Source organism: Heterodontus francisci, unplaced genomic scaffold (genome assembly GCF_036365525.1).
Source record: "Heterodontus francisci isolate sHetFra1 unplaced genomic scaffold, sHetFra1.hap1 HAP1_SCAFFOLD_764, whole genome shotgun sequence".
NCBI lineage: Eukaryota > Metazoa > Chordata > Chondrichthyes > Heterodontiformes > Heterodontidae > Heterodontus > Heterodontus francisci.
The window spans coordinates 243,928-271,641 of NW_027140478.1; the positions used below are offsets into that span (position 1 = coordinate 243,928).

Sequence of the window (27,714 nt, forward strand, 5' to 3'; positions counted from 1 at the left end):
AGATAGCAAGACAATACCAAAAAGCTGGGCCAAAGGTTTTGAGCAGCATCTTAAAAGTGGGGTAAGGTAGAGACACGGAGAGAATTCCTGTGCGTCGAGCAGCCAAGCGCTGAGTGTTGAAAATCAGGGATGCACCAGAGGCCAGGATTCGAGGAGTGCAGAGATCTTGGAGGGTTGTTGGGCTGGAGGAGGAGGAGGAGGGGAGGGGGGGGGGGCAGGGTCCCAGGAGGGATTTGGAAACAAGGATGAGAAAATCAAAATCGAGGCTTTTGCTGATGTCGGTCAGAGGGGAGATGCGAGAACAGGAGTTCGGGAAATGTAACCGATGCGGAATTGTTTGCGGCACAGCTGGGAGAGAGCAGGAAACTGCGACTGAGTGACATCAGCTGCCTATCCAGCCCCCCCAAACCCCCACCCGAGAAAGACCCAGATTCAGTGCCAGCGACCAGTCCCAGTCACGTTTCTACGCACGTGTGCTTGGAGGCTAACGGAAGGCAAGCACAAGATAGAGAGAAACACGGATACTCTTCGAAGGATCGAGACAGAGAGAGAGAGAGAGAGACACACACACACACACACACAAGTGGACAGATCGGAGGGATAACCATCCAGGAGAGTTTGCGTTTAATAGTGAGCCTGGGCAAGAGTGACGACAACATTATACAGTTTCATATGGGTTGGTGGAACGAAAAGTACTGAGAATTGACAAATTAAACCAGAACTCAGAGGAGGGGTCGCCAGGGGCAGTCCGGAAGCCCCCGGCGAGGGAAGGTGGGGTTGTGGGCGTTCACTCCAGGGGCAGGGGGTCTCCGAGGGTACAGTGGGTCCTCTGCAGGCCATGAATTGCCCACGAGGGAGAGACGCTCTGTTCCCCCACCCCCAACCACTGGCCTCAGTTGGCCTCTTCAACTCCGATTCTCTGCACCACTCCCCCAACCTCTGCCCCGTCACAGAACTAGACATCGGGCTGCGAACAAAATCCAGCCCTAAGTGTGGTCTAACCAAGGTTTGATACTGGTTTCGGAAAACTTCCCTATTTTTCAATTCTCTCCCTGTCGGAATAAAGCCTAGTGGTGATCTACATTTTTTTATGGACTTGCAGATGTGAGGTGCAAGTTTGAGTGCTTGGTGTATATGTACCCTGTGATCCCTTTGTTCCTCCACAACACCTTCCAGGTTATAAGCGACCTCCCTATTCCTCCTACCAAAATGTAGGACCTCACATTTGTCAGCACGGAACTTCACTTGCCAATCATTTGCCCATTCTGTAAGTTTATTCATGGCCTCCTGTAATTTGTTGCACTCCTCCTCCGTATTGACAATACCCCACCCACAAATTTCCAAATGCGCAAATTTAGAAATTGCGCTTTTGACCCCCGCTCCAAGTCGTGAATGTAAGGTGCGAGCAGTAGATGTCCCGGCACTGGACCCTTGTGGAACACCACTCGTCACACCCCGCCACTCGGAATCACTCCCCGTTACACTCACTCGCTGCCTTCTGTCTTGGAGCCAGCTCGCAATCCACTCTGCCACTTGTCCCTTGACTCTGCGTTCTCTGACCTGATTGATTAGTCTATTACGGGGGCAGGCTTATCGAAGGCCTTTTGAAAACCCAGATAGATGACATCTACTGCGGTACCATTGTCTACCCTCTCTGTTTCCTCCTCGAAAACTTCCAATAAGGTTAGTCAAGTAAGATTATCCATGAAATAAATGCTGACTATTCAATAAGATTTTTCATTTCTGCACATTTCTCTGCTGTCTCTTCACTAGATTGTTTTAAAATGCGGGGATACATTCCACCCAGACCAGGGGTTTTATCCTCTTTGAGTTTGATTAGTTTAGTCAATACACACGAACATATGAATTAGGAGCAGGAGCAGGCCACTCGGCCCTTCGAACCTGCTCCGCCATTCAATAAGTTCATGGCTGAACTGATTACTCCACATTTCCACTTACCCCCGATAACCTTCCACCCCCTTGATTATCACTACCACATTTCTAGTCTTCTCTTTCCCCTCCCACCCCTTGCACTGACTTCTGAGCTGTGGTACCTTAGTCTGCATTGTGATAGTCCTCCCTGCTTGCCCTCGCAGTACATCGCACCTGATAGACGGAGCCAGCGTCCACGGGACCTCCTTCTAAATACCCATTACCCAGCTCCCTAACAGTGTCACACCCTCTTTTTCCTAAACTGGTGTTTTCCTCTGGGGCGTGACTCTATTCTTGATAAATCTGTCCAGAGATTTCTCCCCCCTCCCTTATGTGTCTCGAACTCTGAGCCGGAGAGCTCTGAGGTGCAAGCATCTCCGTGTTTGCTTTGGACAGTCGTGCTTTCCCGGTAAGGTGTCTAACTGGTTATGCAGCAAGGCAAATAAGATCGGAGTAAATGTTTCTATAAGTCCATGTAGGCTCCATCTTTAAAAAGGGAGGCACAGCAGATCTGGGGAACTATAGACCCATTTGTTTGACATTAATAATACTTAAGAGAGTCATTAGGCATTACCTGGATAGAGAGGAATCTATTAGGGACACCTAGCATTACTTCATAAATAGGAGTCATATATTACAAACCTAATAGCAATTTTTGAAATCATCAAGGTGGTAGATGAGGGAAGCCCAGTAGACGTTGTCTATTGAGACTTCCAAAACATTTTTCTCAATGTACCAGACAAAAGGTTTCTTTTTACGATAGAAGCCTCTGGCATTAATGGTAACATAGCGAGCTGGATTGAGAAGTGCACACAAACACAGAGAGACAGATAAGCAAAAAGGCTACTGACGATGCAACCACTAGGTGGCGCGGTACGAGCACATGCGCAAATGCAGCCTCTTCCACTGAAGCGTCACTGTCTGCGACGTTTCGGGCAGCTGCCAGGATTAAAGATGGCGCCATCGCCCCCTCCATCCCACCCTCAACGGTCCCCTGCTCCCTCCTGCCAATGCGCTCCTCTTTGCTGCTCCCTCCTGTGCTCGGCTTCTTGCTGCTCGCTCCCCGCTGCCTCCCCTCAGCCACTGCTTCTCTCCTCCCTCCCCCGGCCGATCATACCCCGTTCCTCGCTTCCCCGCACCCCACACTCGCTCTCCGACCACTCGCTTGCTCGCTCCCCAGTTTCCCACCTGCACCCCCCCCACCCCCCGCCAACAGCTGCTAGCTCCCTCCTCTTGCCCACTCACTTTCTTGTTCGATCGTTCTCTGCCACATCGCCCAAAGAAGCAAGGTGGTCTGCGAGGGGCGACAGGGCAAAGTAGGAGCGAGTGGCCAAGAGGAGGGAAGCAGCGCGGCAGAGTTAGTGGATGGGGGGGGGGGGGGAGGAGGAGGAGGAGCAGGGAACGATTGTTTCGGGGAGTGGGGGGGAGGAGCAGCGGCAAGGTCTGGAGCGAGCAGCTGAGAGGTACAGTGGCTGGTGGGGCAGGACCGAGTAGCTGGGGGTGGGGGCAGGTGAGCGGGGGGCGCGGGTGGCTGAGCGAAGGCAGCAGCATGGCAGGGATTGAGTGGGGGCGAAGCTGCAACTGAAGCAGTGATAGTGGGAGGGAGCGGGTACTGTTCGGGGGAACGGAGACGGGGGACCGGAGACGGGGGAACGGAGACGGGGGAACGGAGACGGGGGAACGGAGACGGGGGAACGGAGACGGGAGACGGGAGAATGGAGACGGTTATTGAGTAGTGAGGATGATATTCCGTGGTGATGTCATGTACGCATGTCTCCCAGCAGGCTGGCAAATGTTTGCACAAACTGATGACGTCCGCGATCACTCTGCACATGCTCTGCGTTGCCAGGAGACACTTTGAAACAAAAATACACACAGAACAAGGAAAAGCAGAAACAGACAGATAGAAAACACAGAGAGGTAGGTAGAAAAAAAACAGAAAGGCAGACAGGAAACACAGAGAGACGGACAGAAAACACAGAGACGGACAGAAAACACAGAGACGGACAGAAAACACAGAGACGGACAGAAAACACAGAGACGGACAGAAAACACAGAGACGGACAGAAAACACAGAGACAGACAGAAAACAGAGAGAGAGACAGAAAACACAGAGAGAGACAGAAAACACAGAGAGAGACAGAAAACACAGAGAGAGACAGAAAACACAGAGAGAGACAGAAAACACAGAGAGACAAAAAACACAGAGAGAGACAGAAAACACAGAGAGAGACAGAAAACACAGAGAGAGACAGAAAACACAGAGAGAGACAGAAAACACAGAGAGAGAGACAGAAAACACAGAGACAGACAGAAAACACAGAGAGAGACAGAAAACACAGAGAGAGACAGAAAACACAGAGAGAGACAGAAAACACAGAGAGAGAGACAGAAAACACAGAGAGAGAGACAGAAAACACAGAGAGAGAGACAGAAAACACAGAGACAGACAGGAAACACAGAGAGAGACAGGAAACACAGAGAGAGACAGGAAACACAGAGAGAGAGAGACAGAAAACACAGAGACAGACAGAAAACACAGAGACAGACAGAAAACACAGAGACAGACAGAAAACACAGAGACAGACAGAAAACACAGAGACAGACAGAAAACACAGACAGAGAGACAGAAAACACAGAGACAGACAGAAAACAGAGAGAGAGACAGAAAACACAGAGAGAGACAGAAAACACAGAGAGAGACAGAAAACACAGAGAGAGACAGAAAACACAGAGAGAGACAGAAAACACAGAGAGAGACAGAAAACACAGAGAGACAAAAACACAGAGAGAGACAGAAAACACAGAGAGAGACAGAAAACACAGAGACAGACAGAAAACACAGAGACAGACAGAAAACACAGAGACAGACAGAAAACACAGAGAGAGAGACAGAAAACACAGAGAGAGAGACAGAAAACACAGAGAGAGAGACAGAAAACACAGAGAGAGACAGGAAACACAGAGAGAGACAGGAAACACAGAGAGAGACAGGAAACACAGAGAGAGACAGGAAACACAGAGAGAGAGAGACAGAAAACACAGAGACAGACAGAAAACACAGAGACAGACAGAAAACACAGAGACAGACAGAAAACACGGATGGGCAGGAAACACAGACGGACAGAAAACACAGAGACAGACAGAAAACACAGACAGAGAGACAGAAAACACAGAGACAGACAGAAAACACAGAGAGAGAGACAGAAAACACAGAGAGAGAGACAGAAAACACAGAGAGAGAGACAGAAAACACAGAGAGAGAGACAGGAAACACAGAGAGAGAGACAGGAAACACAGAGAGAGACAGGAAACACAGAGAGAGACAGGAAACACAGAGAGAGACAGGAAACACAGAGAGAGAGAGACAGAAAACACAGAGAGAGAGAGACAGAAAACACAGAGACAGACAGAAAACACAGAGACAGACAGAAAACACAGAGACAGACAGAAAACACAGACAGAGAGACAGAAAACACGGATGGACAGAAAACACGGATGGGCAGGAAACACAGACGGACAGAAAACACAGACAGAGAGACAGAAAACACAGACAGAGAGACAGAAAACACAGGGACAGACAGAAAACACAGAGACAGACAGAAAACGCAGAGAGAGAGACAGAAAACACAGAGAGAGAGACAGGAAACACAGAGAGAGAGACAGGAAACACAGAGAGAGACAGAAAACACAGAGAGACAGAAAACACAGAGAGAGAGACAGAAAACACAGAGAGAGAGACAGAAAACACAGAGAGAGAGACAGAAAACACAGAGAGAGAGACAGAAAACACAGAGAGAGAGACAGGATACACAGGAGAGAGACAGAAAACACAGAGAGAGAGACAGAAAACACAGAGAGAGAGACAGAAAACACAGAGAGAGAGACAGGAAACACAGAGAGAGAGACAGAAAACACAGAGAGAGAGACAGAAAACACAGAGAGAGAGAGACAGAAAACACAGAGACAGACAGAAAACACAGAGAGAGAGACAGAAAACACAGAGACAGACAGAAAACACAGAGACAGACAGGAAACACAGAGACAGACAGGAAACACAGACAGACAGGAAACACAGACAGACAGGAAACACAGACAGACAGGAAACACAGACAGACAGGAAACACAGACAGACAGGAAACACAGACAGACAGGAAACACAGACAGACAGGAAACACAGAGACAGGCAGGAAACACAGAGAGAGAGACAGAAAACACAGAGAGAGAGACAGAAAACACAGAGACAGACAGAAAACACGGATGGGCAGGAAACACAGAGACAGGCAGGAAACACAGAGACAGGCAGGAAACACAGAGAGAGAGAGACAGAAAACACAGAGAGAGACAGAAAACACAGAGAGAGAGACAGGAAACACAGAGAGAGACAGGAAACACAGAGAGAGACAGGAAACACAGAGAGAGACAGGAAACACAGAGAGAGACAGGAAACACAGAGAGAGACAGGAAACACAGAGACAGACAGAAAACACAGAGACAGACAGAAAACACGGATGGGCAGGAAACACAGAGACAGACAGAAAACACAGAGACAGACAGAAAACAGAGAGACAGACAGAAAACAGAGAGACAGACAGAAAACACAGAGACAGACAGAAAACACAGAGAGAGAGACAGAAAACACAGAGAGAGAGACAGAAAACACAGAGAGAGACAGAAAACACAGAGAGAGACAGAAAACACAGAGAGAGACAGAAAACAGAGAGAGAGACAGAAAACACAGAGAGAGAGACAGAAAACACAGAGAGAGAGACAGAAAACACAGAGAGAGAGACAGGAAACACAGAGAGAGAGACAGAAAACACAGAGAGAGAGACAGAAAACACAGAGAGAGAGACAGGAAACACAGAGAGAGAGACAGAAAACACAGAGAGAGAGACAGAAAACACAGAGACAGACAGGAAACACAGAGACAGACAGGAAACACAGAGACAGACAGGAAACACAGAGACAGACAGGAAACACAGAGAGAGAGACAGAAAACACAGAGAGAGACAGAAAACACAGAGAGAGACAGAAAACACAGAGACAGACAGAAAACACAGAGACAGACAGGAAACACAGAGTCAGACAGGAAACACAGAGACAGACAGGAAACACAGAGACAGACAGGAAACACAGAGAGAGAGACAGAAAACACAGAGAGAGAGACAGAAAACACAGAGACAGACAGAAAACAGAGAGACAGACAGAAAACACAGAGAGAGACAGAAAACACAGAGAGAGACAGAAAACACAGAGAGAGACAGAAAACACAGAGAGAGAGACAGAAAACACAGAGACAGACAGAAAACACAGAGAGAGACAGAAAACACAGAGAGAGACAGAAAACACAGAGAGAGAGAGACAGGAAACACAGAGAGAGAGAGACAGGAAACACAGAGACAGATAGGAAACACAGAGACAGACAGGAAACACAGAGATAGACAGAAAACACAGAGAGAGAGACAGAAAACACAGAGAGAGAGACAGAAAACACAGAGAGAGAGACAGAAAACACAGAGAGAGAGACAGAAAACACGGATGGGCAGGAAACACAGCGACAGACAGGAAACACAGAGAGAGAGACAGAAAACACAGAGAGAGAGACAGAAAACACAGAGAGAGAGAGACAGAAAACACAGAGACAGACAGAAAACACAGAGAGAGAGACAGAAAACACAGAGACAGACAGGAAACACAGAGACAGACAGGAAACACAGAGACAGACAGGAAACACAGACAGACAGGAAACACAGACAGACAGGAAACACAGACAGACAGGAAACACAGACAGACAGGAAACACAGACAGACAGGAAACACAGACAGACAGGAAACACAGAGACAGGCAGGAAACACAGAGAGAGAGACAGAAAACACAGAGAGAGAGACAGAAAACACAGAGAGAGAGACAGAAAACACAGAGACAGACAGAAAACACGGATGGGCAGGAAACACAGAGACAGGCAGGAAACACAGAGAGAGAGAGACAGAAAACACAGAGAGAGACAGAAAACACAGAGAGAGAGACAGGAAACACAGAGAGAGACAGGAAACACAGAGAGAGACAGGAAACACAGAGAGAGACAGGAAACACAGAGAGAGACAGGAAACACAGAGACAGACAGAAAACACAGAGACAGACAGAAAACACGGATGGGCAGGAAACACAGAGACAGACAGAAAACACAGAGACAGACAGAAAACACGGATGGGCAGGAAACACAGACGGACAGAAAACACAGACAGACAGAAAACACAGAGAGAGAGACAGAAAACACAGAGACAGACAGAAAACACAGAGAGAGAGACAGAAAACACAGAGAGAGAGACAGAAAACACAGAGAGAGACAGAAAACACAGAGAGAGACAGAAAACACAGAGAGAGACAGAAAACACAGAGAGAGACAGAAAACACAGAGAGAGAGACAGAAAACACAGAGAGAGAGACAGGAAACACAGAGAGAGAGACAGGAAACACAGAGAGAGAGACAGGAAACACAGAGAGAGAGACAGAAAACACAGAGACAGACAGGAAACACAGAGACAGACAGGAAACACAGAGACAGACAGGAAACACAGAGAGAGAGACAGAAAACACAGAGAGAGACAGAAAACACAGAGAGAGACAGAAAACACAGAGAGAGACAGAAAACACAGAGACAGACAGAAAACACAGAGACAGACAGAAAACACAGAGACAGACAGAAAACACAGACAGACAGAAAACACGGATGGGCAGGAAACACGGATGGGCAGGAAACACGGATGGGCAGGAAACACGGATGGGCAGGAAACACAGAGACAGACAGGAAACACAGAGAGAGAGACAGAAAACACAGAGACAGACAGAAAACACGGATGGGCAGGAAACACAGAGACAGACAGGAAACACAGAGACAGACAGGAAACACAGAGACAGACAGGAAACACAGAGACAGACAGAAAACACAGAGACAGACAGAAAACACAGAGAGAGAGACAGAAAACACAGACAGACAGAAAACACAGATGGGCAGGAAACACAGAGACAGACAGGAAACACAGAGAGAGAGACAGAAAACACAGAGACAGACAGAAAACACAGAGAGAGAGACAGAAAACACAGAGACAGACGGGAAACACAGAGACAGACAGGAAACACAGAGACAGGCAGGAAACACAGAGACAGGCAGGAAACACAGAGACAGGCAGGAAACACAGAGAGAGAGACAGAAAACACAGAGACAGACAGAAAACACGGATGGGCAGGAAACACAGAGACAGGCAGGAAACAGAGAGAGAGAGACAGAAAACACAGAGAGAGAGACAGAAAACACAGAGAGAGAGACAGGAAACACAGAGAGAGAGACAGGAAACACAGAGAGAGAGACAGAAAACACAGAGAGAGACAGAAAACACAGAGAGAGAGACAGAAAACACAGAGAGAGAGACAGAAAACACAGAGACAGACAGGAAACACAGAGACAGACAGGAAACACAGAGACAGGCAGGAAACAGAGAGAGAGAGAGACAGAAAACACAGAGACAGACAGGAAACACAGAGACAGACAGGAAACACAGAGACAGACAGGAAACACAGACAGGCAGGAAACACAGACAGGCAGGAAACACAGACAGGCAGGAAACACAGACAGGCAGGAAACACAGAGACAGGCAGGAAACACAGAGACAGACATAAAACACAGAGACAGACATAAAACACAGAGACAGACATAAAACACAGACAGACATAAAACACAGACAGACATAAAACACAGACAGACATAAAACACAGACAGACATAAAACACAGAGAGGCGGACAGGAAACACAGAGAGACGGACAGGAAACACAGAGAGACGGACAGGAAACACAGAGAGACGGACAGGAAACACAGAGAGACGGACAGGAAACACAGAGAGACGGACAGGAAACTCACAGGCAGGAAATACAGAGACGGACAGGAAGCACAGAGACGGACAGGAAGCACAGAGACGGACAGGAAGCACAGAGACGGACAGGAAGCACAGAGACGGACAGGAAGCACAGAGACGGACAGGAAACACAGAGAGACGGACAGGAAACACAGAGAGACGGACAGGAAACACAGAGAGACGGACAGGAAACACAGAGAGACGGACAGGAAACACAGAGAGACGGACAGGAAACACAGAGAGACGGACAGGAAACACAGAGAGACGGACAGGAAACACAGAGAGACGGACAGGAAACACAGAGAGACGGACAGGAAACACAGAGAGACGGACAGGAAACACAGAGAGACGGACAGGAAACACAGAGAGACGGACAGGAAACACAGAGAGACGGACAGGAAACACAGAGACGGACAGGAAACACAGAGACGGACAGGAAACACAGAGACGGACAGGAAACACAGAGACGGACAGGAAACACAGAGACGGACAGGAAACACAGAGAGACGGACAGGAAACACAGAGACGGACAGGAAACACAGAGACGGACAGGAAACACAGAGACGGACAGGAAACACACAGAGACCGGCTGGAAACACAGAGAGACGGACAGGAAACACAGAGAGACGGACAGGAATCTCAGAGACAGGCAGGAAACACACAGAGACCGGCTGGAAACACAGAAACACGGTCAGGAAACGCAGAGAGACAGGCAGGAAAGTCAGAGAGACGGACAGGAAACACAGCGAGACGGACAGGAAACACAGCGAGACGGACAGGAAACACAGCGAGACGGACAGGAAACACAGCGAGACGGACAGGAAACACAGCGAGACGGACAGGAAACACAGCGAGACGGACAGGAAACACAGCGAGACGGACAGGAAACACAGCGAGACGGACAGGAAACACAGCGAGACGGACAGGAAACACAGCGAGATGGACAGGAAACACAGAGACACACAGGAAACGCAGAGAGACGGACAGGAAACGCAGAGAGACGGACAGGAAACGCAGAGAGACGGACAGGAAACGCAGAGAGACGGACAGGAAACGCAGAGAGACGGACAGGAAACGCAGAGAGACGGACAGGAAACGCAGAGAGACGGACAGGAAACGCAGAGAGACGGACAGGAAACGCAGAGAGACGGACAGGAAACGCAGAGAGACAGACAGGAAACACAGAGAGACAGACAGGAAACACAGAGAGACTGATAGGAAACACAGGAGGCAGAAAGGACACAGAGAGCAGAGAGAGGCAGACAATGACAGATAGAGAGGACACAGGCAGTGAAAGATTAAGAACAAAGCAAGAACACACAGCCAGTTTGATGAAAATCAGGCACCACTATCAGACTGACACAGACACACTGATAAGACTCAGACGCAGTCAGCAGACAGGTCCTATCGCTGAGAAGCAGCTGCAGGGAAAAGGTTAAGCAGAGAGACAGAAGGCAGCAAGCACAGGCGGTCGCAAGTGTGCGGAACATACTCATATCTGTTGCCTCGTACTGACTGTCCTGGTGAAGCTCAAAGATTTCAACCTCCAAGCGAGCTTTGGCCGGGATCTCGATGATGCTGTTAATGTGTTCTCTTGCAAGTGCAAGAGCTAACCTCTCCCCCCTGCCACACGTGGTGCGATCATCCAAGATGGCAGCTGTAAGACAACACATGAAACAATAAGTAAAAGGGGCATCAAGGGGAATGTCTCGCCACCACTCCTGCCCACTCACTATCAACTCAGCTGGTGCAGTCTGACTGCGGGGAGATGCATGGAGTGGAATTGGGTTGGGGAGGTGGGTGGTTTGTGGTTCAGGAGGGACCAGGGTGGAGGAAGTGGCCTGGAGGGGGCCGCACTGACGGTGGCACCGACTGAGGCAGGGTCTGGATAACAGGGGGTCAGTGATTGACAGGAGTCCGAGCTGGAGAAAGGTACTCTGGCTGCAGGAAGGGCAGAGTTCGAGTCGAGGGTTATCCGGTTAAAGGAGGGTCCTTGTTGAGCGAAGTCTGGTGACAGGAAATGGTCTGGTTGGGGAGAGTCTGTTTGGATGAGGGGATCTAATTGAGTGGTAATTGGTTAAAGGGGGGTTATAGTTGCCTGATGACTGGTTAAAGGAGAGGCTCTTGTTGAATGGGAACTGGTTAAAGGAGGTGTTTTCATTGAAAGGTCACGAGATAAAGGAGGAATCGAGCTGATTGGGAATAAGTTAATGGAGCAGTTTTACTTGCTTAATAACTGGCTGAAGGAGTTGCTGCTTCAGAGATGTCTCATTGAAAGGAGGGGAAATGTGAGAGGCTCAAGAAGAATATTTAAAAGGAGACAAACAGACAGGAAATCAGGTCGGGGAACGGTCTTGTCGATGGGGTCTGATTGATGAACGGTCTTGTCGATGGGGTCTGATTCAGGAACGGTCTTGTCGATGGGGTCTGATTCAGGAACGGTCTTGTCGATGGCGTCTGATTGATGAACGGTCTTGTCGATGGGGTCTGATTGATGAACGGTCTTGTCGATGGGGTCTGATTGATGAACGGTCTTGTCGATGGGGTCTGATTCAGGAACGGTCTTGTCGATGGGGTCTGATTCAGGAACGGTCTTGTCGATGGGGTCTGATCGATGAACGGTCTTGTCGATGGGGTCTGATCGATGAACGGTCTTGTCGATGGGGTCTGATCGATGAACGGTCTTGTCGATGGGGTCTGATCGATGAACGGTCTTGTCGATGGGGTCTGATTGGTGAACGGTCTTGTCGATGGCGTCTGATTGATGAACGGTCTTGTCGATGGGGTCTGATTGATGAACGGTCTTGTCGATGGGGTCTGATTGATGAACGGTCTTGTCGATGGGGTCTGATTGATGAACGGTCTTGTCGATGGGGTCTGATTCAGGAACGGTCTTGTCGATGGGGTCTGATTGATGAACGGTCTTGTCGATGGGGTCTGATTGATGAACGGTCTTGTCGATGGGGTCTGATTGATGAACGGTCTTGTCGATGGGGTCTGATTGATGAACGGTCTTGTCGATGGGGTCTGATTCAGGAACGGTCTTGTCGATGGGGTCTGATTCAGGAACGGTCTTGTCGATGGGGTCTGATTGATGAACGGTCTTGTCGATGGGGTCTGATTGATGAACGGTCTTGTCGATGGGGTCTGATTCAGGAACGGTCTTGTCGATGGGGTCTGATTCAGGAACGGTCTTGTCGATGGGGTCTGATTGATGAACGGTCTTGTCGATGGGGTCTGATTGATGAACGGTCTTGTCGATGGGGTCTGATTGATGAACGGTCTTGTTGAAGAAAGTCTGTTTTGAAGGGTGAATGATTTTGAAGTGTTTGATATGAGGGTGATTAATGTGGTGAGGTTTATGGTATACCTTGGCAGTAATTAGAGAGTGATGATAGACGGAGGTAATTAGCGAGTGATGGGATATTGGGGACAATTAGAGACTGATAGTGTATGGGGGTAAATATTGAGCAATGACATACAGGGGTGAGTATTCAGTGATCATGTATGTTTGTAATGAGCATCGAATACTATACAAGGGTAGTTAGGGAGCAGGGATATATGGGAGTAAGAAGCCAATAATAATATTGGCCGTAATTAGCGAGTGGTGCTATATGGAGGGTAGTGAGTAGTGATATATGGAGGGTAGTGAGTAGTGATATATGGAGGGTAGTGAGTCGTGATATATGGAGGGTAATTAGCGAGTGATGCTAAGTAGTGAGTTGGTTTTAATCATTCTTCGGATGTGGCCAGCATTTATTGCCCATCCCTACTTGCCCTTGAGAAGGTGGTGGTGAGCTGCCTTCTTGAACCGCTGCAGTCCTTGTGGGGTCGGTACACCCACAGTGCTGTTAGGAAGGGAGTTCCAGGATTTTGACCCAGCGACAGTGAAGGAACGGTGATATAGTTCCAAGTCAGGATGGTGTGTGACTTGGAGGGGAACTTGCAGGTGGTGGTGTTCCCATGCATCTGCTGCCCTTGTCCTTCTCGTTGGTAGAGGTCACGGGTTTGGAAGGTGCTGTCGAAGGTGACTTGGTGCGTTGCTGCAGTGGATCTTGTAGATGGTACACACTGCTGCCACTGTGAGTCAGTGGTCGAGGCAATGTTTAAGGTAGTGGGTGTGCTGTAAATCAAATGGGTTGCTTTGTCCTGGATGGTGTCGAGCTTCTTGAGTGTTGTTGGAGCTGCACCCATCTAGGCACGTGGAGAGTATTCCATCATGCTCCTGACTTGTGCCTTGTATATGGTGGACAGGCTTTGGGGAGTCAGGAGGTGAGTTACTCACCTCAGGATTCCCAGCCTCTGACCTGCTCTTGTAGCCACGGTATTTATATGGCTACTCCAGTTCAGTTTGTGGTCAATGTTAGCCCCCAGGATGTTGATAGTGGGGGATTCAGCGATGGTAATGCCATTGAATGATAAGGGGAGATGGTTAGATTCTCTCTTGTTGGAGATGGTCATTGCCTGGCACTTGTGTGACGCAAATGTTACTTGCCACTTATCAGCCCAAGCCTGGATGTTTTCCAGGTCTTGCTGCATTTCTACATGGACTGCTTCAGTATATGAGGAGTCGTGAATGGTGCTGAACATTGTGCAATCATCAGCGAACATCCCCACTTCTGTCCTTATGATTGAAGGAAGGTCATTGATGAAGCAGCTGAAGATGGTTGGGCCAAGGACACAACCCTGAGGAACTCCTGCAGTGATGTCCTGGAGCTGAGATGATTGAACTCCAACAACCACAACCATCTTCCTTTTGTGCTAGGTTCGATCCCAACCAGTGGAGAGTTTTTCCCCTGATTCCCATTGACCTCAGTTTTGCTAGGGCTCCTTGATGCCATACTCGGTCAAATGCTGCCTTGATGTCAAGGGCAGTCACACTCACCTCACCTCTGGAGATCAGCTCTTTTGTCCATGTTTGAACCAAGGCTGCAATGAGGTCAGGAGCTGAGTGGCCCTGGCGGAACTCAAACTGAGCCTCAGTGAGCAGGTTATTGCTGAGTAAGTGCCGCTTGATGGCACTGTTGACGACACCTTCCATCACTTTACTGGTGATCGAGAGTAGAACGATGGGGCGGTAATTGGCCGGGTTGGATTTGTGATGCTGGGGGAGAGTGATGATGTACATCAAGTAATTAATGAGCAATGATGTAGGGTTGATTAGTGAGGGATCATTATATGGGGGTAGAAACGAGCTCTGGTGTGTGGGGGTAATTTGCAAGTGATGATCTACAGGGGTAATAAGCAAGCAGTGATGATATGGAGTAATAATATATTGCTCTAGCCAAATCTCCCCATCAGCAAGAGAGTTGGTGTTGTATCGCTTGAGGGTTACCATTCCTCACATGGGAGGCAAAGCGAGGAGCAAGCCCTCCATCAACTATCAAAGCCGGGACAGGGATCGAACCCGCGCTGTTGATATTTTTTAGTATCATACACTAACTGTCTAGCCACCTGAGCGAACCAAACCCACCGGGATCTTACAAACAAAAGTGTTGGAAACACTCAGCAGGTCTGGCAGCATCTGTGGAGAGAGAAGCAGAGTTAACGTTTCAGGTCAGTGACCCTTCTTCAGAACACCCGGGATAATATATGGGGTTTATTAGCCATTGATGATATATGGGGGGGGGGGGTAATTTGTGAGTGATGATCAATGATGTGTAATTAGCCAGTGATGATCGATGGGGTAACTAGCGAGAGATGATGTATGGTGTCAAATTAGCCAGCATAATATATGGGGGTAATTATCGAGTCCTGATATAGGGGGTAATTATCGAGTCGTGATATATGGGGGTAATTAACGAGTCGTGATATATGGGGGTAATTAACGAGTCCTGATATATGGGGGTAATTATCGAGTCCTGATATATGGGGGTAATTAACGAGTCGTGATATATGGGGGTAATTAACGAGTCCTGATATATGGGGGTAATTAACGAGTCCTGATATATGGGGGTAATTAACGAGTCCTGATATATGGGGATAATTAACGAGTCGTGATAGAGGGGTAATTAACGAGTCGTGATATATGGGGGTAATTAACGAGTCGTGATATATGGGGGTAATTAACGAGTTGTGATATATGGGGATAATTAACGAGTCGTGATAGAGGGGTAATTAACGAGTCGTGATATAGAGGGGTAATTAACGAGTCGTGATATATGGGGTAATTAACGAGTCGTGATATAGAGGGGTAATTAACGAGTCCTGATATATGGGGGTAATTAACGAGTCCTGATATATGGGGGTAATTAACGAGTCGTGATATATGGGGGTAATTAACGAGTCCTGATATATGGGGGTAATTAACGAGTCGTGATATATGGGGGTAATTAACGAGTCGTGATATATGGGGGTAATTAACGAGTCATGATATAGAGGGGTAATTAACGAGTCCTGATACATGGGGGTAATTAACGAGTCGTGATATAGAGGGGTAATTAACGAGTCGTGATATATGGGGTAATTAAAGAGTCGTGATATAGAGGGGTAATTAACGAGTCATGATATAGAGGGGTAATTAACGAGTCCTGATATTTGGGGGTAACTAACGAGTCATGATATAGAGGGGTAATTAACGAGTCCTGATATATGGGGGTAATTAACGAGTCGTGATATATGGGGGTAATTAACGAGTCCTGATATATGGGGGTAACTAACGAGTCATGATATAGAGGGGTAATTAACGAGTCCTGATACATGGGGGTAATTAACGAGTCGTGATATAGAGGGGTAATTAACGAGTCGTGATATATGGGGTAATTAACGAGTCGTGATATAGAGGGGTAATTAACGAGTCGTGATATATGGGGGTAATTAACGAGTCGTGATATAGAGGGGTAATTAACGAGTCCTGATATATGGGGGTAACTAACGAGTCATGATATAGAGGGGTAATTAACGAGTCCTGATATATGGGGGTAATTAACGAGTCCTGATATATGGGGGTAACTAACGAGTCATGATATAGAGGGGTAATTAACGAGTCCTGATACATGGGGGTAATTAACGAGTCCTGATATATGGGGGTAATTAACGAGTCGTGATATAGGGGGGTAATTAACGAGTCCTGATATATGGGGGTAATTAACGAGTCCTGATATATGGGGGTAATTAACGAGTCGTGATATAGAGGGGTAATTAACGAGTCCTGATATATGGGGGTAATTAACGAGTCGTGATATAGAGGGGTAATTAACGAGTCGTGATATATGGGGGTAATTAACGAGTCGTGATATAGGGGGGTAATTAACGAGTCCTGATATAGAGGGGTAATTAACGAGTCCTGATACATGGGGGTAATTAACGAGTCGTGATATATGGGGGTAATTAACGAGTCCTGATACATGGGGGTAATTAACGAGTCCTGATACATGGGGGTAATTAACGAGTCATGATATAGAGGGGTAATTAACGAGTCCTGATATATGGGGGTAACTAATGAGTCGTGATATAGGGGGGTAATTAACGAGTCCTGATATATGGGGGTAATTAACGAGTCGTGATATAGGGGGGTAATTAACGAGTCCTGATATATGGGGGTAATTAACGAGTCGTGATATAGAGGGGTAATTAACGAGTCCTGATACATGGGGGTAATTAACGAGTCATGATATAGAGGGGTAATTAACGAGTCCTGATATATGGGGGTAATTAACGAGTCGTGATATAGAGGGGTAATTAACGAGTCCTGATATATGGGGGTAATTAACGAGTCGTGATATAGAGGGGTAATTAACGAGTCCTGATATATGGGGGTAATTAACGAGTCGTGATATAGAGGGGTAATTAACGAGTCGTGATATAGGGGGGTAATTAACGAGTCCTGATATATGGGGGTAATTAACGAGTCCTGATATATGGGGGTAATTAACGAGTCGTGATATAGAGGGGTAATTAACGAGTCCTGATATATGGGGGTAATTAACGAGTCGTGATATAGAGGGGTAATTAACGAGTCGTGATATATGGGGGTAATTAACGAGTCGTGATATAGGGGGGTAATTAACGAGTCCTGATATATGGGGGTAATTAACGAGTCGTGATATAGAGGGGTAATTAACGAGTCCTGATACATGGGGGTAATTAACGAGTCGTGATATATGGGGGTAATTAACGAGTCCTGATACATGGGGGTAATTAACGAGTCGTGATATAGAGGGGTAATTAACGAGTCGTGATATAGAGGGGTAATTAACGAGTCCTGATACATGGGGGTAATTAACGAGTCATGATATAGAGGGGTAATTAACGAGTCCTGATATATGGGGGTAACTAATGAGTCGTGATATAGGGGGGTAATTAACGAGTCCTGATATATGGGGGTAATTAACGAGTCGTGATATAGGGGGGTAATTAACGAGTCCTGATATATGGGGGTAATTAACGAGTCGTGATATAGAGGGGTAATTAACGAGTCCTGATACATGGGGGTAATTAACGAGTCATGATATAGAGGGGTAATTAACGAGTCCTGATATATGGGGGTAACTAATGAGTCGTGATATAGGGGGGTAATTAACGAGTCCTGATATATGGGGGTAATTAACGAGTCGTGATATAGGGGGGTAATTAACGAGTCCTGATATATGGGGGTAATTAACGAGTCATGATATAGAGGGGTAATTAACGAGTCCTGATACATGGGGGTAATTAACAAGTCATGATATAGAGGGGTAATTAACGAGTCCTGATATATGGGGGTAACTAATGAGTCGTGATATAGGGGGGTAATTAACGAGTCCTGATATATGGGGGTAATTAACGAGTCGTGATATAGGGGGGTAATTAACGAGTCCTGATATATGGGGGTAATTAACGAGTCGTGATATAGAGGGGTAATTAACGAGTCCTGATACATGGGGTAATTAACGAGTCCTGATACATGGGGGTAATTAACGAGTCGTGATACAGGGGGGTGATTAACGAGTCCTGATACATGGGGGTAATTAACGAGTCGTGATACAGGGGGGTAATTAACGAGTCCTGATACATGGGGGTAATTAACGAGTCCTGATACATGGGGGTAATTAACGAGTCGTGATATAGAGGGGTAATTAACGAGTCCTGATACATGGGGGTAATTAACGAGTCGTGATATAGAGGGGTAATTAACGAGTCCTGATATATGGGGGTAATTAACGAGTCGTGATATAGAGGGGTAATTAACGAGTCGTGATATATGGGGGTAATTAACGAGTCGTGATATATGGGGGTAATTAACGAGTCCTGATATATGGGGGTAACTAACGAGTCGTGATATAGAGGGGTAATTAATGAGTCGTGATATATGGGGTAATTTAGGAGTCGTGATATATGGGGGTAATTAACGAGTCGTGATATAGAGGGGTAATTAACGAGTCCTGATACATGGGGGTAATTAACGAGTCGTGATATATGGGGATAATTAACGAGTCGTGATATATGGGGGTAATTAACGAGTCGTGATAGAGGGGTAATTAACGAGTCGTGATATATGGGGGTAATTAACGAGTCGTGATATATGGGGGTAATTAACGAGTCCTGATATATGGGGGTAACTAACGAGTCGTGATATAGAGGGGTAATTAACGAGTCGTGATATATGGGGTAATTTAGGAGTCGTGATATATGGGGGTAATTAACGAGTCGTGATATAGAGGGGTAATTAACGAGTCGTGATATATGGGGGTAATTAATGAGTCGTGATATATGGGGGTAATTAACGAGTCGTGATATAGAGGGGTAATTAACGAGTCGTGATATATGGGGGTAATTAACGAGTCGTGATATAGAGGGGTAATTAACGAGTCGTGATATATGGGGGTAATTAACGAGTCGTGATATAGAGGGGTAATTAACGAGTCGTGATATATGGGGGTAATTAACGAGTCGTGATATATGGGGGTAATTAACGAGTCCTGATATATGGGGGTAACTAACAAGTCATGATATAGAGGGGTAATTAACGAGTCGTGATATATGGGGGTAATTTAGGAGTCGTGATATAGAGGGATAATTAACGAGTCCTGATATATGGGGGTAACTAACGAGTCATGATATAGAGGGGTAATTAACGAGTCCTGATATATGGGGGTAATTAACGAGTCGTGATATAGAGGGGTAATTAACGAGTCGTGATATATGGGGGTAATTAACGAGTCCTGATATATGGGGGTAACTAACGAGTCATGATATAGAGGGGTAATTAACGAGTCGTGATATATGGGGTAATTTAGGAGTCGTGATATATGGGGGTAATTAACGAGTCGTGATATAGAGGGGTAATTAACGAGTCGTGATATATGGGGGTAATTAACGAGTCGTGATATATGGGGGTAATTAACGAGTCCTGATATATGGGGGTAACTAACGAGTCGTGATATAGAGGGGTAATTAACGAGTCGTGATATATGGGGTAATTTAGGAGTCGTGATATATGGGGGTAATTAACGAGTCGTGATATAGAGGGGTAATTATCGAGTCCTGATACATGGGGGTAATTAACGAGTCGTGATATATGGGGATAATTAACGAGTCGTGATATATGGGGGTAATTAACGAGTCGTGATATAGAGGGGTAATTAACGAGTCGTGATATATGGGGGTAATTAACGAGTCGTGATATATGGGGGTAATTAACGAGTCCTGATATATGGGGGTAACTAACGAGTCGTGATATAGAGGGGTAATTAACGAGTCGTGATATATGGGGTAATTTAGGAGTCGTGATATATGGGGGTAATTAACGAGTCGTGATATAGAGGGGTAATTAACGAGTCGTGATATATGGGGGTAATTAATGAGTCGTGATATATGGGGGTAATTAACGAGTCGTGATATAGAGGGGTAATTAACGAGTCGTGATATATGGGGGTAATTAACGAGTCGTGATATAGAGGGGTAATTAACGAGTCGTGATATATGGGGGTAATTAACGAGTCGTGATATAGAGGGGTAATTAACGAGTCGTGATATATGGGGGTAATTAACGAGTCGTGATATATGGGGGTAATTAACGAGTCCTGATATATGGGGGTAACTAACAAGTCATGATATAGAGGGGTAATTAACGAGTCGTGATATATGGGGGTAATTTAGGAGTCGTGATATAGAGGGATAATTAACGAGTCCTGATATATGGGGGTAACTAACGAGTCATGATATAGAGGGGTAATTAACGAGTCCTGATATATGGGGGTAATTAACGAGTCGTGATATAGAGGGGTAATTAACGAGTCGTGATATATGGGGGTAATTAACGAGTCCTGATATATGGGGGTAACTAACGAGTCATGATATAGAGGGGTAATTAACGAGTCGTGACATATGGGGTAATTTAGGAGTCGTGATATATGGGGGTAATTAACGAGTCGTGATATAGAGGGGTAATTAACGAGTCCTGATACATGGGGGTAATTAACGAGTCGTGATATATGGGGGTAATTAACGAGTCGTGATATAGAGGGGTAATTAACGAGTCGTGATATATGGGGGTAATTAACGAGTCGTGATATATGGGGGTAATTAACGAGTCCTGATATATGGGGGTAACTAACAAGTCATGATATAGAGGGGTAATTAACGAGTCGTGATATATGGGGGTAATTTAGGAGTCGTGATATAGAGGGGTAATTAACGAGTCCTGATATATGGGGGTAACTAACAAGTCATGATATAGAGGGGTAATTAACGAGTCCTGATATATGGGGGTAACTAACAAGTCATGATATAGAGGGGTAATTAACGAGTCGTGATATATGGGGGTAATTAACGAGTCGTGATATATGGGGGTAATTAACGAGTCCTGATATATGGGGGTAACTAACAAGTCATGATATAGAGGGGTAATTAACGAGTCGTGATATATGGGGGTAATTTAGGAGTCGTGATATATGGGGGTAATTAACAAGTCGTGATATCGAGGGGTAATTAACGAGTCCTGATACATGGGGGTAATTAATGATTCCTGATATATGGGGGTAATTAACGAGTCGTGATATATGGGGGTAATTAACAAGTCGTGATATAGAGGGGTAATTAACGAGTCCTGATACATGGGGGTAATTAATGATTCCTGATATATGGGGGTAATTAACGAGTCGTGATTTATGGGGGTAATTAACAAGTCGTGATATAGAGGGGTAATTAACAAGTCGTGATATAGAGGGGTAATTAACGAGTCATGATATAGGGGGTAATTAACGAGTCATGATAGAGGGGTAATTAACGAGTCGTGATATATGGGGGTAATTAACGAGTCGTGATATATGGGGGTAATTAACAAGTCGTGATATAGAGGGGTAATTAACGAGTCCTGATACATGGGGGTAATTAATGATTCCTGATATATGGGGGTAATTAACAAGTCATGATATATGGGGGTAATTAACGAGTCCTGATATACGGGGGTAATTAACGAGTCGTGATATATGGGGGTAATTAACGAGTCGTGATATATGGGGGTAATTAACGAGTCATGATATAAGGTTTAATTAACGAGTCCTGATATATGGGGGTAACGAACCAGTCGTGATATAGGGGGTAATTAACGAGTCCTGATATATGGGGGTAATTAACCAGTCGTGATATGGGGGTAATTAACGAGTCGTGATATAGGGGGGTAATTAACGATTCCGGATTGAGTCGTGATATAGGGGGTAATTAACGAGTCCTGATACATGGGGGTAATTATCGAGTCGTGATATAGGGGGTAATTATCGAGTCGTGATATATGGGGGTAATTATCGCGTCCTGATATATGGGGGTAATTATCGAGTCGTGATATCGGGGGGTAATTAACAAGTCCTGATATAAGGGGGTACTTATCGAGTCTTGATATATTGTGGTAATTATCGAGTCGTGATATTTGGGGGTAATTATCTAGTCCTGATATATGGGGGTAATTATCGAGTTGTGATAGAAGGGGGTAATTATCGAGTCGTGATAGAAGGGGGTAATTATCGAGTCGTGATATAGGGGGTAATTAACAAGTCCTGATATATGGGGGTAATTATCGAGTCGTGATATATGGGGGTAATTATCGAGTCGTGATATATGGGGATAATTATCGAGTCCTGATATAAGGGGGTAATTATCGAGTCATGATATAGGGGGTAATTATCGAGTCCTGATATACGGGGGTAATTATCGAGTCCTGATATACGGGGGTAATTATCGAGTCCTGATATAAGGGGGTAATTATCGAGTCGTGATATAGGGGGTAATTGACGAGTCCTGATATATGGGGGTAATTATCGAGTCGTGATATATGGGGGTAATTGTCGCGTCGTGATATATGGGGGTAATTATCGAGTCCTGATATATGGGGGTAATTATAGAGTCATGATATAGGGGGTAATTAACGAGTCCTGATATATGGGGGCAATTATCGAGTCGTGATATAGGGGGTAATTAACAAGTCCTGATATATGGGGGTAATTATCGAGTCGTGATATATGGGGGTAATTATCGAGTCCTGATATAAGGGGGTAATTATCGAGTCATGATATAGGGGGTAATTATCGAGTCCTGATATAAGGGGGTAATTATCGAGTCATGATATAGGGGGTAATTATCGAGTCCTGATATACGGGGGTAATTATCGAGTCCTGATATATGGGAGTAATTATCGAGTCCTGATATAAAGGTGTAAATATCGAGTCCTGATATATGGGGGCAATTATTGAGTCGTGATATATGGGGATAATTAACAAGTCATGATATAGAGGGGTAATTAACGAGTCCTGATACAAGGGGGTAATTAATGATTCCTGATACATGGGGGTAATTAATGATTCCTGATATATGGGGGTAATTAACAAGTCGTGATATATGGGGGTAATTAACGAGTCGTGATATATGGGGGTAATTAACGAGTCATGATATAAGGTTTAATTAACGAGTCCTGATATATGGGGGTAATTAACGAGTCCTGATATATGGGGGTAACGAACCAGTCGTGATATAGGGGGTAATTAACGAGTCCTGATATATGGGGGTAATTAACCAGTCGTGATATAGGGGGTAATTAACGAGTCGTGATATAGGGGGGTAATTAACGATTCCGGATTGAGTCGTGATCTAGGGGGTAATTAACGAGTCCTGATACATGGGGGTAATTATCGAGTCGTGATATGGGGGTAATTATCGAGTCGTGATATCGGGGGGTAATTAACAAGTCCTGATATATGGGGGTACTTATCGAGTCTTGATATATTGTGGTAATTATCGAGTCGTGATATTTGGGGGTAATTATCTAGTCCTGATATATGGGGGTAATTATCGAGTTGTGATAGAAGGGGGTAATTATCGAGTCGTGATAGAAGGGGGTAATTATCGAGTCGTGATATAGGGGGTAATTAACAAGTCCTGATATATGGGGGTAATTATCGAGTCGTGATATATGGGGGTAATTATCGAGTCGTGATATATGGGGGTAATTATCGAGTCCTGATATAAGGGGGTAATTATCGAGTCATGATATGGGGGTAATTATCGAGTCCTGATATACGGGGGTAATTATCGAGTCCTGATATACGGGGGTAATTATCGAGTCCTGATATACGGGGGTAATTATCGAGTCCTGATATATGGGGGTAATTATCGAGTCCTGATATAAGGGGGTAATTATCGAGTCGTGATATAGGGGGTAATTGACGAGTCCTGATATATGGGGGTAATTATCGAGTCGTGATATATGGGGGTAATTATCGCGTCGTGATATATGGGGGTAATTTAGGAGTCGTGATATAGAGGGGTAATTAACGAGTCCTGATATATGGGGGTAACTAACAAGTCATGATATAGAGGGGTAATTAACGAGTCCTGATATATGGGGGTAACTAACAAGTCATGATATAGAGGGGTAATTAACGAGTCGTGATATATGGGGGTAATTAACGAGTCGTGATATATGGGGGTAATTAACGAGTCCTGATATATGGGGGTAACTAACAAGTCATGATATAGAGGGGTAATTAACGAGTCGTGATATATGGGGGTAATTTAGGAGTCGTGATATATGGGGGTAATTAACAAGTCGTGATATAGAGGGGTAATTAACGAGTCCTGATACATGGGGGTAATTTAGGTGTCGTGATTTATGGGGGTAATTAACGAGTCGTGATTTATGGGGGTAATTAACAAGTCGTGATATAGAGGGGTAATTAACGAGTCCTGATACATGGGGGTAATTAATGATTCCTGATATATGGGGGTAATTAACAAGTCATGATATATGGGGGTAATTAACGAGTCGTGATATATGGGGGTAATTAACGAGTCGTGATATAGAGGGGTAATTAACGAGTCGTGATATATGGGGGTAATTAACGAGTCGTGATATAGAGGGGTAATTAACGAGTCCTGATACATGGGGGTAATTAACGAGTCGTGATATAGAGGGGTAATTAACGAGTCATGATATAGAGGGGTAATTAACGAGTCGTGATATATGGGGGTAATTAACGAGTCGTGATATAGAGGGGTAATTAACGAGTCCTGATACATGGGGGTAATTAATGATTCCTGATATATGGGGGTAATTAACAAGTCATGATATATGGGGGTAATTAACGAGTCGTGATATATGGGGGTAATTAACGAGTCGTGATATATGGGGGTAATTAACGAGTCGTGATATAAGGTTTAATTAACGAGTCCTGATATATGGGGGTAATTAACGAGTCCTGATATATGGGGGTAACGAACCAGTCGTGATATAGGGGGTAATTAACGAGTCCTGATATATGGGGGTAATTAACCAGTCGTGATATAGGGGGTAATTAACGAGTCGTGATATAGGGGGGTAATTAACGATTCCGGATTGAGTCGTGATATAGGGGGTAATTAACGAGTCCTGATACATGGGGGTAATTATCGAGTCGTGATATAGGGGGTAATTATCGAGTCGTGATATATGGGGGTAATTATCGCGTCCTGATATATGGGGGTAATTATCGAGTCGTGATATCGGGGGGTAATTAACAAGTCCTGATATAAGGGGGTACTTATCGAGTCTTGATATATTGTGGTAATTATCGAGTCGTGATATTTGGGGGTAATTATCTAGTCCTGATATATGGGGGTAATTATCGAGTTGTGATAGAAGGGGGTAATTATCGAGTCGTGATAGAAGGGGGTAATTATCGAGTCGTGATATAGGGGGTAATTAACAAGTCCTGATATATGGGGGTAATTATCGAGTCGTGATATATGGGGGTAATTATCGAGTCGTGATATATGGGGGTAATTATCGAGTCCTGATATAAGGGGGTAATTATCGAGTCATGATATAGGGGGTAATTATCGAGTCCTGATATACGGGGGTAATTATCGAGTCCTGATATATGGGGGTAATTATCGAGTCCTGATATAAGGGGGTAATTATCGAGTTGTGATATAGGGGGTAATTGACGAGTCCTGATATATGGGGGTAATTATCGAGTCGTGATATATGGGGGTAATTATCGCGTCGTGATATATGGGGGTAATTATCGCGTCGTGATATATGGGGTAATTATAGAGTCATGATATAGGGGGTAATTAACGAGTCCTGATATATGGGGGCAATTATCGAGTCGTGATATAGGGGGTAATTAACAAGTCCTGATATATGGGGGTAATTATCGAGTCGTGATATATGGGGGTAATTATCGAGTCCTGATATAAGGGGGTAATTATCGAGTCATGATATAGGGGGTAATTATCGAGTCCTGATATAAGGGGGTAATTATCGAGTCATGATATAGGGGGTAATTATCGAGTCCTGATATACGGGGGTAATTATCGAGTCCTGATATATGGGAGTAATTATCAAGTCCTGATATAAAGGTGTAAATATCAAGTCCTGATATATGGGGGCAATTATTGAGTCGTGATATATGGGGATAATTAACAAGTCATGATATAGAGGGGTAATTAACGAGTCCTGATACAAGGGGGTAATTAACGAGTCCTGATACATGGGGGTAATTAACGAGTCCTGATACAAGGGGGTAATTAACGAGTCCTGATACATGGGGGTAATTAATGATTCCTGATACATGGGGGTAATTAATGATTCCTGATATATGGGGGTAATTAACAAGTCGTGATATATGGGGGTAATTAAGGAGTCATGATATAAGGTTTAATTAACGAGTCCTGATATATGGGGGTAATTAACGAGTCCTGATATATGGGGGTAACGAACCAGTCGTGATATAGGGGGTAATTAACGAGTCCTGATATATGGGGGTAATTAACCAGTCGTGATATAGGGGGTAATTAACGAGTCGTGATATAGGGGGGTAATTAACGATTCCGGATTGAGTCGTGATATAGGGGGTAATTAACGAGTCCTGATACATGGGGGTAATTATCGAGTCGTGATATAGGGGGTAATTATCGAGTCGTGATATCGGGGGGTAATTAACAAGTCCTGATATAAGGGGGTACTTATCGAGTCTTGATATATTGTGGTAATTATCGAGTCGTGATATTTGGGGGTAATTATCTAGTCCTGATATATGGGGGTAATTATCGAGTTGTGATAGAAGGGGGTAATTATCGAGTCGTGATAGAAGGGGGTAATTATCGAGTCGTGATATAGGGGGTAATTAACAAGTCCTGATATATGGGGGTAATTATCGAGTCGTGATATATGGGGGTAATTATCGAGTCGTGATATATGGGGGTAATTATCGAGTCCTGATATAAGGGGGTAATTATCGAGTCCTGATATACGGGGGTAATTATCGAGTCCTGATATACGGGGGTAATTATCGAGTCCTGATATACGGGGGTAATTATCGAGTCCTGATATAAGGGGGTAATTATCGAGTCGTGATATAGGGGGTAATTGACGAGTCCTGATATATGGGGGTAATTATCGAGTCGTGATATATG

At 45.2% G+C, this 27,714-nt stretch overlaps 1 protein-coding gene across 1 annotated transcript in view; it reads right to left on the reverse strand.

Moving 5' to 3' along the window:
* Positions 1–27,714, reverse strand: part of LOC137359971 (glutamate receptor ionotropic, kainate 5-like) — a gene marked incomplete at its 3' end in the record, with an annotated part of 260,230 nt that overhangs the window by 215,081 nt on the left and 17,435 nt on the right. Inside the window, exon 3 of the mRNA XM_068025563.1 lies at positions 11,339–11,503. Coding sequence (XP_067881664.1) covers positions 11,339–11,503 — 165 coding nt within the window. The remainder of the gene's footprint in view (positions 1–11,338; positions 11,504–27,714) is intronic.